At 42.0% G+C, this 12,420-nt stretch overlaps 1 protein-coding gene across 2 annotated transcripts in view; it reads left to right on the top strand.

Annotated features, from left to right (window-relative positions):
* The window catches only part of plekhg5b (pleckstrin homology domain containing, family G (with RhoGef domain) member 5b), a 39,713-nt gene that overhangs the window by 1,607 nt on the left and 25,686 nt on the right, over nt 1–12,420 (top strand). Inside the window, exons 1-2 of one of the 2 annotated variants that reach the window (XM_037246086.1) lie at nt 3,576–4,115; nt 9,103–9,179. In XM_037246086.1, coding sequence (XP_037101981.1) covers nt 3,992–4,115; nt 9,103–9,179 — 201 coding nt within the window. In that variant the 5' untranslated portion in view covers nt 3,576–3,991. Of the gene's footprint in view, nt 1–3,575; nt 4,116–9,102; nt 9,180–12,420 lie in introns of those variants that run through there. The other variant, XM_037246087.1, reaches the window with a different exon arrangement.

The raw sequence follows: 12,420 nt of genomic DNA, 5'->3' as shown, positions 1-12,420 counted from the left end.
TTGGTTTTAAAGTCACTGGTCTAATCTGGAGCCAGATGTCTTGTCTGGTCTCTGTGGAGCGTCCAAAAAGCAAACAGAAGTTTCTCGTCTACCTCCGGAAGGTCTCCCCAAGCATCGGGCGAGTGTTGGCAGACCACCTTTGTTCCACTGGTATAATTCTTCCACTTTAGTCAGTACACTAATACGAAACACAATCTCGGTCATAATTGCTGACCCCGTGTCTCTTTCCAATGTGTGAACAGTCTTTCCCCATTGGAAATGATAGAAATGGGAATAAACAGTTCTCTTAGTATAACAGTGTAAAAGTAATAAGTCTTGCTTGACTTTAGTGGAATTTTGCCCCTCGCAAACTTCAGACCGAGTGATTGTGTTTATCAAAGCAATTATCTTCTCAGTAGTGGTCCTTGGCGTGCCATTATAGTACACAGGGTTTGGACCAGACTGTTCTGAGTGGACTTGAAAGTTCTTTAACATCAACTTGTGGAGTCACGAGTGCTCATGTTTTCAGGTGAGCACATGAAGTGTGTGTGTGCATGCGTGCGTGCGTCCACATACGTGGGGGTGGGGGGTTCTGGCCCGCCACGTGACTTGTTACAGTTTAGACTTCCTCCTCCATTGTTTTACTTTATGCTCGACAGTAATTTCCTTTCTCTCGTCTTTTTCATCCCGAGGCAGGTCTCTTGTTTTCTCTTTTGTTCAGGACTAACGTCATCTATACGTTTCTATACTGCACTTACATGTTTTATATTTCTGGATACCGTAATCCCATAATCAGGACATATGTGGTATTTTAGACATTTTAAATGATACTTTTAGTGTGTTTGCATGTACAGTGTATTTAAAAATAATCTCTGACATTTGTTATTGTCCTAAGCCATATTCATTTGGTACAAGAAGTTGCAGTTAGTTACCACCCAACTAATGTTTTCGTATTTTATTGTTTTATGTCTGTGGCCAAAATATATTGTATATACATTCAACAAAATTGTGACTTTAATTTAATTTTACACATTATTGACCAAGCTAAAGGATTTAAAATAGCTTGATCTCATTGCTCTCTTGTTGAATGACTTCAAATAGCTAATAATCATTTGATGGAATTTATATGAGCTGCGCTCAGCTCACGTGAGCCACCTATCAGATTGCAGGCAGCAAGTTTTTTCTGTGTTTATTCCGTGATGAAGTCACCGTCATAAACACGGTCACAGCTGGAGGCCCCCCCTCCACACACACACACACACACACACACACACACACACACACACACTCACTCGTCTCTCGTGTGCCTTTTCCCATCATTCTTTTCTCCCAAACATGGTGCCTCGTGTATGCTGATTTTAACTCCCGGGCTCCTCTTTCACTTTTGTCCCTGTCACTGCTATTTAAAGTCACTGTTCTTGTTTTTGTGCCATGTAGATTCACCGCACTTAAAAATATCTGAAAAACAGGTGTGTTGTTTTTTGTCCCAGAGGTGTTCGGAATTTATTTTTTGATCAGATCTGCATGCCAAACTGCTTCAATCCAAAATTAGCTCCCATATCATATCATTGCTAACTTGGTATTTCAAGGAATTTAGGGTATGTTTATTCAACACAGACTTTCAAAATTTGGAACGACATTATCCGTTGTCGGTTATATCAACGGGCCTGATCTTCCGGACCTAAATCATCCATGTGGCATACTATGTTTGTTTTTGCACCTTGCTTTGTTGGAGGAAATAGTTGACTTCCCTGAAACAGTCCTCACAGGTGAAAGTTGGAAGCATCCACCTGATAAAAACAATTGCTAACAAGAATGAAGAATCAAAGTGTGCCAACGCACTGAACAAAAAATCTGAAAATTTGACTACCTGACACCCTCATTAATGATTACTAATAAATGATAAGTTAATGAAACAGAACAAATCATAAATTTTTTTTCTTGGTCTATTATTGCGGACAAATAAATCCCTTTGTAAAAAAGCGTTTTATATATTTAGATCAAATAAAATGTCATTTATTTCAATTTTTATTCTTTTTGGGTCTGAGCTGGCTGGTTAAGAGTTATTGCCTGTGCCTTTGACGGTCTGCTGTGCTAACTATAACCTACATAACGGGCATGGACTAGCGCCGTGCACTCCCTCTGGCATCAGACTGGATCACACCCTTTTAAAATTCGTAAATACGATGAGCCTTCGCAGCGACACACAATTAAGTTTATTTAGTTAGTCATCTCCAGGTACTTACCAGAACTGACAGTTCTTTCTTTTGCTGTATGAAACTTATATAACATATTTTCCAGAAAAAACAATGGAAAAAATGTTTTTTTTTCATCTTGGGGATATAGCGCCACCTGCTGCTTTGGCATGCACATGACAGGCAGCAAATGTCTCCAAGAGAGTAGTATAGTACTGGGTTAAAAAAAAAATTCTTTGTGGATGTGACGTGGGTTTGTCTTTCTAATGCAAACCTTGTGAGGATGAGATCATCCAGATGTAAATGCCATGTGTGCAACATGCAGGTGCATTGTTTGTGGAGAGTCTTATTATGAAAGGGTGACCTGATGATGAAAGCGAGGTTGTCTAATATCTCCTCTGCCCCCCCCCCCCACACACACATCCTTTGTTTCTGCAGGAGGTGGAAATTGGCCCTTGTATTGGCAGATTGGTTCTCATGCTTCACATCTGCTTGCTTCATTAAAAGGGAAGCTTCTTGCCCAAAGCTGCTTTTGATGATTACCACATGTCTGCAAAGCCCAGAGCCGCGCAGCAAGGCCGGCTCTCATCCTACCCTCTAATTTCTCATCCCAAAATTGGACATGTTGGTTGCTACATGTGACTGCATCCCTCCCTTTTCTCGGCCCGGCCAGACTCAATCTCGCACTATTCCTTCTCCCGTTTTTAGATGTGCTACAGAAGTGAGTCAGTCCTCAAGGATCACTGCGTAAGGTTTTACAGTACTGTGCAAAAGTCTTTGGTATCCTTGACACATCTAATCAATCTCACAAGCAATAAATTAAGAAATAGATCAAAAATAAGAGAATACAGCTGAATATAATTGGGAACATGTACCCTTTGTTCTTAAATAAATACTCAAATGCATCAAAACTACTCTGGTACATTTTATCTCCAAAGTTGCTCGAATGAATCAAACGGGTTACCACCCACCCCTGGCCACTGTTTTGACTGTGTTGACATCATCAGTGTGCTCATCACCATCCCTACCTTTCATATTGATCTGTGCATAGTATGTAAGCCTACCCCGCCCCCTCCCACACACACACAGAAGGCAGCTCATTGATAGAAATGAATCCAGCTAAAGGGCAAAGCCATAAATTAATGCAGAATATAAGCCCTTTGCAGATACTGCAAAGTAGTGCATGTAGGATGGGTGTTTAAAAGAGATCTTTGTGCGGTCAGGTCCAAAAGCCATGGGTCCAGACTACCCCAGCATGCATCTCTCACCCCTTCATGAATGCACCACTTGTCTGACTGCGTGGGCCCTAAAAGCCCCCCTGCGGTCGAGACGTCCTACACAAGCAGCTTGGCTCGCACAAATGTTTTACAGTTGGCGAAACTCCCATCACAGACACGGTCGAGTCTCAGAGAGAGCGTCGGTGACGGAAGGAATCACTCGAATGGTTTTGCGGAGTCTGACAAGGTGGTGACTGGTGGTCTCAACAGGAGGAGGACTTTTTTTGTTGCTTCGTTTAGACTTGAACTCAATTTTATAGGAGGAGCTTCTCCGGTCTCCTCGAGATGTAGAAAGAAGAAGCTTGGCGGCAAGACTGCATGAGATCATCGTGCAGGTGGATGTTTGGAATGAGTCTATTGGCAGACTTTGAACTGGCAAGTTTTTATTTTGAAAGATGAACTCATCTTGGTGGAGAAACCGCAGGCTGGTCAGAAACTCAACAGGCCATCCTCGGCTGGGCCGTATCTCATTTGATAGCATCATTTAAAGAGTTGCCTTTTCATGAATAATTATAGAGTCAATCAGTCGAAGTCAGCAAAATGTTCCTGTATTGGAAGAAGCGCGGCGCTTATGAGTTGGAGCCACCAACATCGTCTTGCTCCCAAGTGGGAATGGAGCGCTACTACTGGTCGTCATCCCTGGACGCCATCCATGATCTGTGCGGTAAGATCACCAACTAATCCTAGAGTGAGTTTGTTGCAATGGCAATAGCAACAGATCTGTTTTATTTTTGAACAATTCCAAATTCTGAACAAATTCAAGACCACCAAACAGATTTAAAGAAAACCATGGATGATGTCAAACTGCAAGTGGTCTAGACATCGGTCGGTTTTGCGCTCCACCGTGTTGTCTTTTGATGCATCAGTCAGCACTGTCATCAGTTCTGAGCCAACACCCAGCCATGAGGAATCTCCGGTGCCGGTCCCAAGCCTGCATAAATGGCAGGCTTGCGTCAGTAAGCGTTTCTGGTCTTTAAAAACTTGTGCGTCATCCCACAGTGTGGTCAATGCGCCACCTTTTCTGTTCTTTTTCCGATGTTTTATACGCATCAACACTGTTGTCAGTTTAATGCGAGACATTTGTTGCACGAGTATTGTGCAATTTATTGTTTGATGCCACACTTTGTAATAGACATGACTTCATTTTGTTGTATTGCCCCCCCCCCCCCCCTTTTGACCAGCACTGTTATTTTGAGGAGCGTATTTCACCTTCATCACGGAAAGGCCTTTTTCTTCCAACCAGTTCTTGCTTCACTGGGAATTACTCAGCCACCTCACTCCACATAAATGCAAAAGAAAGAGAAAACACTGATGAAATATTTACTGCCTAAAAAAAGTGCACAGCTGCTCTAAAACACCTCTGTGTATCCTGTCTCAGTTTTTTGGGGGAGTGATGTGGCACCGGGGCAGTCACTTTCCGCTGCCCTTCCTCATCCACGCTATTAGTGAAAGGGATGTGATAACACTGGCCTGTGAAAGAATGTTCCTCAACCACCCTGCCAGCCAGTCTGAAAACGCTGGAACTTTCCAGCCATCTTAAGGACGGTGGCTGCTGACGCGAAGCCGTTTGGCAGACGAATGTGTCATCGAGATGTTTTGATCAGTGCATTTTTAATTCTAACCTCTCTGTCCACATTTAGCTTTTTGAATTTGTAATTTGAGTTCCAAGGTTACATGGGCGCACAACACACGTACTACAAAGAAGAGTTCTCCGTCACATAAGACTACGCCTTTCTTCGTTACAGGCTTTGGTTAACCAACATTACCGCTATGTAAACTTAAAAAAAAAAAGAAAATTTCCTGTTGACCAAATGCTTGCCTGACAGTCATTTATATGTGACATACATTCAACATCCATTCATTTTGATTTGGCAGCTTGGTTTTGTTTGACCACGGTATTGCATATTTCATAGATTTAAAGCTCAACGGAATGCTGCTTTCTATGTTTTTTGCTGTTATTCTTGGTCGTATGACTTTGGTGGATGCAATATTGAATTAAAAGGCATGAAAGTGAGACCCTGGAGGGTCTGATTAATTGTCTAGGTTTTGATTTTGCCTTATCCATGTAGCCCTATGATGGACCTATGAAGCAGAGATTTTCAACCGGTTTATTCCAAGGGACCACTATTATAACCAAGAAGCAACTCGGGGACAACTGCTTTGGCGGAATATTATTTTATTTTCCACCAAAGGAGGGTAGACCTATACAGGCTATTTATTTGCATCTGTATGTCTATTTTGGGAATATTGGCTGCATTTGACATAATTTGGATGGGTAAATGATTCACATAATTAGCTGGAAAATATATCAAGTCTAAATCATCCATAAAATGTATTTTTAAAAATTTTACAATTATTTTCCTTTTCCAATTTTGTGGACCACCTGCAATACGGCCACGGAACACTAGAAGGCCAGGGACCACCGGTTGACAATCCCTGCTATAAAGTATAAAGGCCCCATGGAGAACAGACTTTTTACTACGATAATATGTCAACAATGACAACGCCTTCATTTTGCTCAAATCTGCTATTTTACGGCAGACCGTATTATATAAAGGCAAATTGTTCCATAATCGTTTGGCTTTTGTCCTCTTACTGTACCTTGTGACACAAATACCCTCAGATATTTGGGCTATGCAGTAATCTCCTCGTGAGTGCTTTTGAACGAGGTGACTGAAATATGTGATTAGCCAAAAATGAGTGAGTACATTGAATGCAACTTGGTTTGTCAGCATGTTTCAACGTGGAACATGTCCTCCCATCTGTGGAACACTGTTCACTTGGTTGTTCTGTGGCTTCATATTGCATGTAGATGGGAGAACCGGTAGGGGGTCCTCTCAGATGTAGGAACCAAGAAAGCACATGCAAGTCGCATGTGCGGGACCGAACCACTGGATAGGAAAGTTCTTAATCCCAAATATCTTTTGATGTTTGTGGTTATTACAGTTTTGGGATTTGATTATATGGTGCATCTTCTCCCAAATCTTCCCCCAAACCTCGGTTTTAGCCATTTGTCTGCATGTGCGATTTAAAAACATGATCTGTGAAAATCATGCAAGTTCCCATGGACAAAATACAAAATCACAAACATTGCACATTTAATACGACACGCAAAAACAAAAAAGAATTAGATCCTACTGAAATTCAGCCTAAACAAACTTAACCGATTTTTAAAAGTGTCGATAGAAGAGGGTACTTATTTGATAATCCTGAGAGATGGACATTAAGTGGCAGGTAAGAAAGTATTATTAATCAATTATTTTTGTGGGCCCAGGTAATTCCTGGATGGCATATTGTAAATCTGTTTCTTTGCAATGTTGACATTTTTGTCAACTTCACAAGTTGCCGTTTATGTGAGGACACACTGACGAGATTACGGGTTCCCGCACCGTAGAAGGGACAGAGCGTAATATTGCAGTTGCACTGCTGTTGTTATCGCTCACCCTTCTCAAATATCGGCAGATGTTTTTGTTATTCTGCTGACAATTATACAAACGAAGGGGTGGTGAGCTTGCTCCATCTCATGTTCTGTGAGACGTCATCAAGTTGCGTGTGGCATTCTTAACATTCCCCATGGACATATGGGAAAAAGTTGACAGCATAACATCCTCCTGTCACAGCTTCTGGCGCTGAAACACATACGCCTGACGTTTTCAGATGACCTTAGGCAGAGGTAGCTTGTACTGGAGTGAACTTCCTGAGAAAACCGAAGCCAAACGACAGCCCAACTTTGGTATATATTTTTTTCCCCCCTCATCAATGGACAATTGACGATATATCTACCTTTTATTTTTTCACATCGTTTGTCTGGCTTTGTTGATGCATGCTGGTGGCACCATTGCTGCCAATCAAGAATGGAAGAACATATTGCAAAGTGGAACATATTGAAAGGTGAAATTTGACGGAAATGGGACAACAACGCTTATTGGGCTTCTCAATTAATGAAGATGTCTACTAAAGATGTTGTCTTTGCCACACGTAACAAATGAGCCATCTATGTCCGCCTTATGTTTGAAGTGGGATGATGTTCAAGTCAAATATAAAATTAAGACTTTTGAAAATAGTGGACAGACCAAACCCAAATGTCCAGTACAGGCCAAGACAGCGACCCCCGCCCATTGTGAAACTCTTTGCTGTGATTGATGGCTAGCTGCTAATGCTAATGTGAACATGGTCATGACCCACTTTCTATCACGTCAGTGATCTATGGTTATGACAGTAAAGCCGCTCGGCACCCAGAATGCATTGTACGGCGCAACGCATGATTGAAGTTATAAGGACGCAAGTCATAGCGTATATGTGTGTTTGCCATTTGTTTGGTAGAAAAGTAAACAGACTAGTTCCAACTGGCACATACCTCAGTTTGCAGCGAGCGGCATAGAGAGATTGTCCACTGTCTCTTTAGTGTGCCATCTCTTTGTGCACTGTCACGTGTGTATCCGTGTATAGCTTGTGTTAGCTTTTGACTTCATCAGCACTGCTGAGTTGAGGAATTCCGATTCATCAGAGAGACAGAGAGAGAGAGAGTGCAAGTGTGAGATGGAACGTCAGCATGATATGAGGAAGTCAACGGGAAGATGGGGCGCAGTGCATAAAAAAATAGAGAATGCAAGTTTTACGGTCTTAAAGAGATTCGTTCCATTGAACAATTCATTGTTAAGAAATCTAAATCACCCTAATGGCCATCCATAGATGAATACATTTATTTTTTTTAAATAATTCTTTATCACCTGGGGTGGAGGTTTACATTTGGTGCCTTTTCAAGGAAGCTAGGGAAAAGACCACAGGAAACCGCAGACCATGAGGTCTGCAGCAATTACCGTTTTACTCCCCCATTTCCCACAAGGACCTCTGACCTGTCGGTCTAGCTGTGATCAAGTGGATGACTGAAAAGTCTTACCATGCAGAACAGGGCTTTGGGTCTTTTCTTCTTTTTTTCTCCTCTTGGCCTGAAAATGTTCAGCTTCATGTTTCAACAACAACCTTTTCCAAAGTGCCTTTTACCTTCTTAGACTCCGTGGTGAAATGTTATAGTTGGCTTCTTTTGAAAGGGAACAGGTGACACTACCCTATTGTGACCACCCCCCGCGCGACGAGGGGCCTCATTCGACAGGCGGATGGATAAACATGCCCGTGTTTTCCTATCATGTCTTTATCTCGTGTACCGTATGTACTCGGACAAACTGAAGACATAAACAAGGCCTTTAATCACTTGCTCAATAGTGACGAGCGGAGTAGCTTTCGGAGCTTTGTTTGACAAGAGTGATTTGTTATTGTGGACCATGGAGTGAGTGCACTAAAAAAAAAATAAAAAGAGGGATGAAGCTTTCTACTCCATTGCTCCATTTTGCTCCAGTCCTGTCACTCATTATTCATGTCCTTTTGATCTCTTCCCATTAGTGCCCCCCTCCCCACCTCGGTCCCTCATGGCTTGTGTTTACTCTGTCTCACTTTGCTCTCTATTGCCGCTTGGTCACCCCCCATCGCCCAACCCCCTCCTCCACATTGTCCATACATACTGTAAACTCAGGCGATAAGTCCTGGCCATATTTTCAACAGCCTGACCAAAAAAGGAGTGTTAATAAACTCATGTAATTAAGTCTTTTTTTTTTTTTTTTTTTCTGTGGTGTCACATGTTTGTTTTGTTTCAGATGACAAGCCTGTTCAGGAGGAGGACTGGGTGGTGTGCCAGCATCCCGAGTGCCCCGATCGACGCAGGGCCTCAAAGGTAAGACCACCGAACACGAAATGCCTTTAGAAGTCATATGAAAAGAAGACATGGAACCTTTACACAAAACTAATTAACATGAGTTAATAGAGTACAACAAATCTAAATTTTGAGAGACTTGCAAGGGATGGGAGAACAGTGTTGATTGACAGGTGTTTAAAATCGGAGCTTTACGATCATGTGACCGTAGCTTCTCACGATGCATCAAACACTACCAGTCACCTAATACTCATTTGCTGAGATTTTTAAACGGGGTTGGTAAACTGGAACCTCAAAAAGCAACTTGAGCAGGCCAACCCCCTCCCGTGTTGATTTCTTCATCAGATTCAGCAACAGCAAACTATATCTCCAAGGTCAGGCCGAGGGCGAAAGCCGCCGCACGTCTTTTAAACAGTATGAAAGCGGTGTCGAGCCTTTTGTGTCTGGCCGCTGGAGCGTTTAATGAATTAGTTCTTTGAAGCCGCCAGTTTTGACAATGGGAGTCTGGCCAGAAGACGGAGGGAGACGAACACGGTGTCCGCTCGCCGCTTGCTTGTTTTGGTTGTCCTGCTCTCTGTCCTGCTTCCCTTCCACCCCGGCATCACGTGAATGTTCCTCTTTTCATTTGAGTAGCCCTCTCCGTGGAGACAAAAGGTGGAGAATGCTGCATGTTGTATCTGCCTTTTCTCCACGGAGAAACCCCAAATAAAAGGGAAAATTGTACGACAAAATTATTGTTATCAGATTATTTATGTACAATGGATAATCATTCCACCCTGGAGAAGGGAACTGTTGAAATCGATGTTTATACAGTTAGCCCCAAATTTATGTGACACTCATTCCCATTAATGTGTATGAAAACGGCAACGGTTTGTGTAATCGCGGTCGCTAGTGACATTAATGGATTATTCTCAGAAAACATGGTCCTAATTCCAAATGTATCTTCATAATTTGTTGAAAAGGATAAACATGTGCTTTAAATCAAAACTTCCTGCAGTGTGCTACGAAGAAATGAAGATAGTTCATTCTGCCCTGTGTTCGCGATAAATTGTTCAATGCCGAATTCTACTCTGTGGTTGGTACATGGACACCAAACACTGAGTACTGGAGTACCAATACCAACACTTGAACAGCTTCACAATCTTTAGTTAAAACGGGAACATAGTAAGTAAAAAATGACCTCTGAATATTGGACAGAACCAACCACCATCATGTATGGTCGTTACATTCAAAAGACGACGGTAGACACCACAACTTATCAGCTGTTTGCTTGGCAAAATGCGAAATGCCTGCAGCTGCATGCCTTTCCAATCCTGCAGACTCGTATTTTAGGGTAGGAAGGGCTCTTGTTTACATGGAGGTGTCGACATGTCGGAGGCAATCACAGCGGCTTTTATTGATTGCAAGAACCTCTGATGTTGTTTATTTTATCTCCACATGATATACCCAAATCATCATTTTTCGTGATTCCTATGTCAGCCCCGAAATAACCAATACAAGGTAATCAATAATTGACACTTCATCAAATCCCCATAAAGAAGCTTGAGGATGGTCTTAAATTTGTCAGTAGTTACAAAAATAGCGCAGGTTTGTCTGCTTATTTGGGAAAGTTATGTAAAGTTTCACACCAAGCCTTACCGTGTCATTTTTGAAACACTTCTTCTCATGGTCTGACTCGCATCGACATGGCCTTTTGCGGATGTGATATTCCCCAATGTCACAATTTCTAATGTTCCTCTTGAATTTATGACATGGAGGTGTGAGGTAAGAGGAGGAAAACACCCCCCCCCATCTTTGTTCTGGCATTTCTTGGCTATAAAAAAGGATTTATTATCAGATCTTGTACTCTTGATATCTCTCGATCTTATTAATTCATTTTTCTTAAGTTATTTATGAATCTGTTTTAATAGTCCTTAAATAGCAAAGAGGCAAAATTGCATCCTGCCACTGGATTTATTCTCTAAATTCAATTTGATTAGCAAATAAATATAAATAGACTTCCTTCCCCTCCTTATTGAAATCATCGTCTTTGCTGATTGTGCTGCTGTGTGTTGTCCAGATATTTAGTTGTTTATTTGGATTACTTTGCGCTGCGGGTTACTGTAAATCCAGGAGATTAAATACTGCCTACAAGGTGGATTGGTGGCGTTCGAAGCAGCCCTCGCTAGTTTTGCATCAAATCGCGCTTGGTGCTAGTCTCAGCTTGCTTGTCTTTTTTTTGCCTTTCTTCTAACTCTCGTAAGCCTCAACGGACAGGACCAAACAAGACCAGTTGTGAGGTTTACCTTTCCATGGTAACAGGCCCTTCCCTCCAAACAGCTGGAGCCCAAGGCTGTCTGTGTTGTCACTCTCGCCTTTGCGTCACAATGTGGCCTTTTTAATTTTCACCCAAACTCACCTTCTCTTTTTTCCTAATTGCCGTTTATCCCTTCTGTTCCGCCGCTGCTGCTGAAAATCTAACAAGTGCAGACATGCTGATGTGCTAAAGCTGCGCGGTTAACACAAGCAAAGCGACTGTTTTTAATCAGCGTTTAGTAACAACAATCAGATTTTCAATTGCTCCTTTTGGGAAAAAAAATATTTGAAATGTCATTTGCCCTGATTGTCCCGAACACGTCAACTAACGATTGTTTTGCTTATTTAAAGAAAATAACTAAGAAAAATCCGAACACTGGAAAAAAGGGTTCATTCGAGCTTTGACCTCAGCATGCTCCAACAAGCTTTCCATGACACTCACACACTTTGTCAGCCGCACACTAATCACACTTTTCTGCCAGTTAGTACTTTTCCATGCAGCCATTGATGATGAAAATAGTGCTGCAGTACAAATACAGAAGGAGCACCTGAAAATATTGATGTTCCCATTTCTAAAGTAGTATTTAAAACGATGTCCAAGAGGTTATGTTTTTGTGATTCTGACACTTTGAACCTGGAAATTACAATTTCCAAACTCATCCCAGAGCAATGTTTCTATTGCACTTGATGTCTTAACAGGAAATAGTAAACATAAATGACGACAATTCATCCCCTCAAGAGCGTGTCCCAGTTAGGATCCAGGAAGCATTGCAACAGAGAGGGAATAACAGGAAGGGACTATCTGACTGGTGCTCCATTACTAAAAAAGTTACTTGTAACCGGCCCATAGGTCGGAGTTCACGGAAGACCCTAAGCGAGGAGGGGTTACGGTAACAAGCCCTCCGAAATTAGCTTAATGAAATGTTGAGTCCGCACGGCTCAGCTACAGATGGAGCGCAAAAGTTCT

Source organism: Syngnathus acus, chromosome 2 (genome assembly GCF_901709675.1).
Source record: "Syngnathus acus chromosome 2, fSynAcu1.2, whole genome shotgun sequence".
Taxonomy (NCBI): Eukaryota; Metazoa; Chordata; class Actinopteri; order Syngnathiformes; family Syngnathidae; genus Syngnathus; species Syngnathus acus.
The sequence above is the reverse complement of the archived record's forward strand: the minus strand, read 5'-3'. Positions and strand labels throughout refer to the sequence as shown.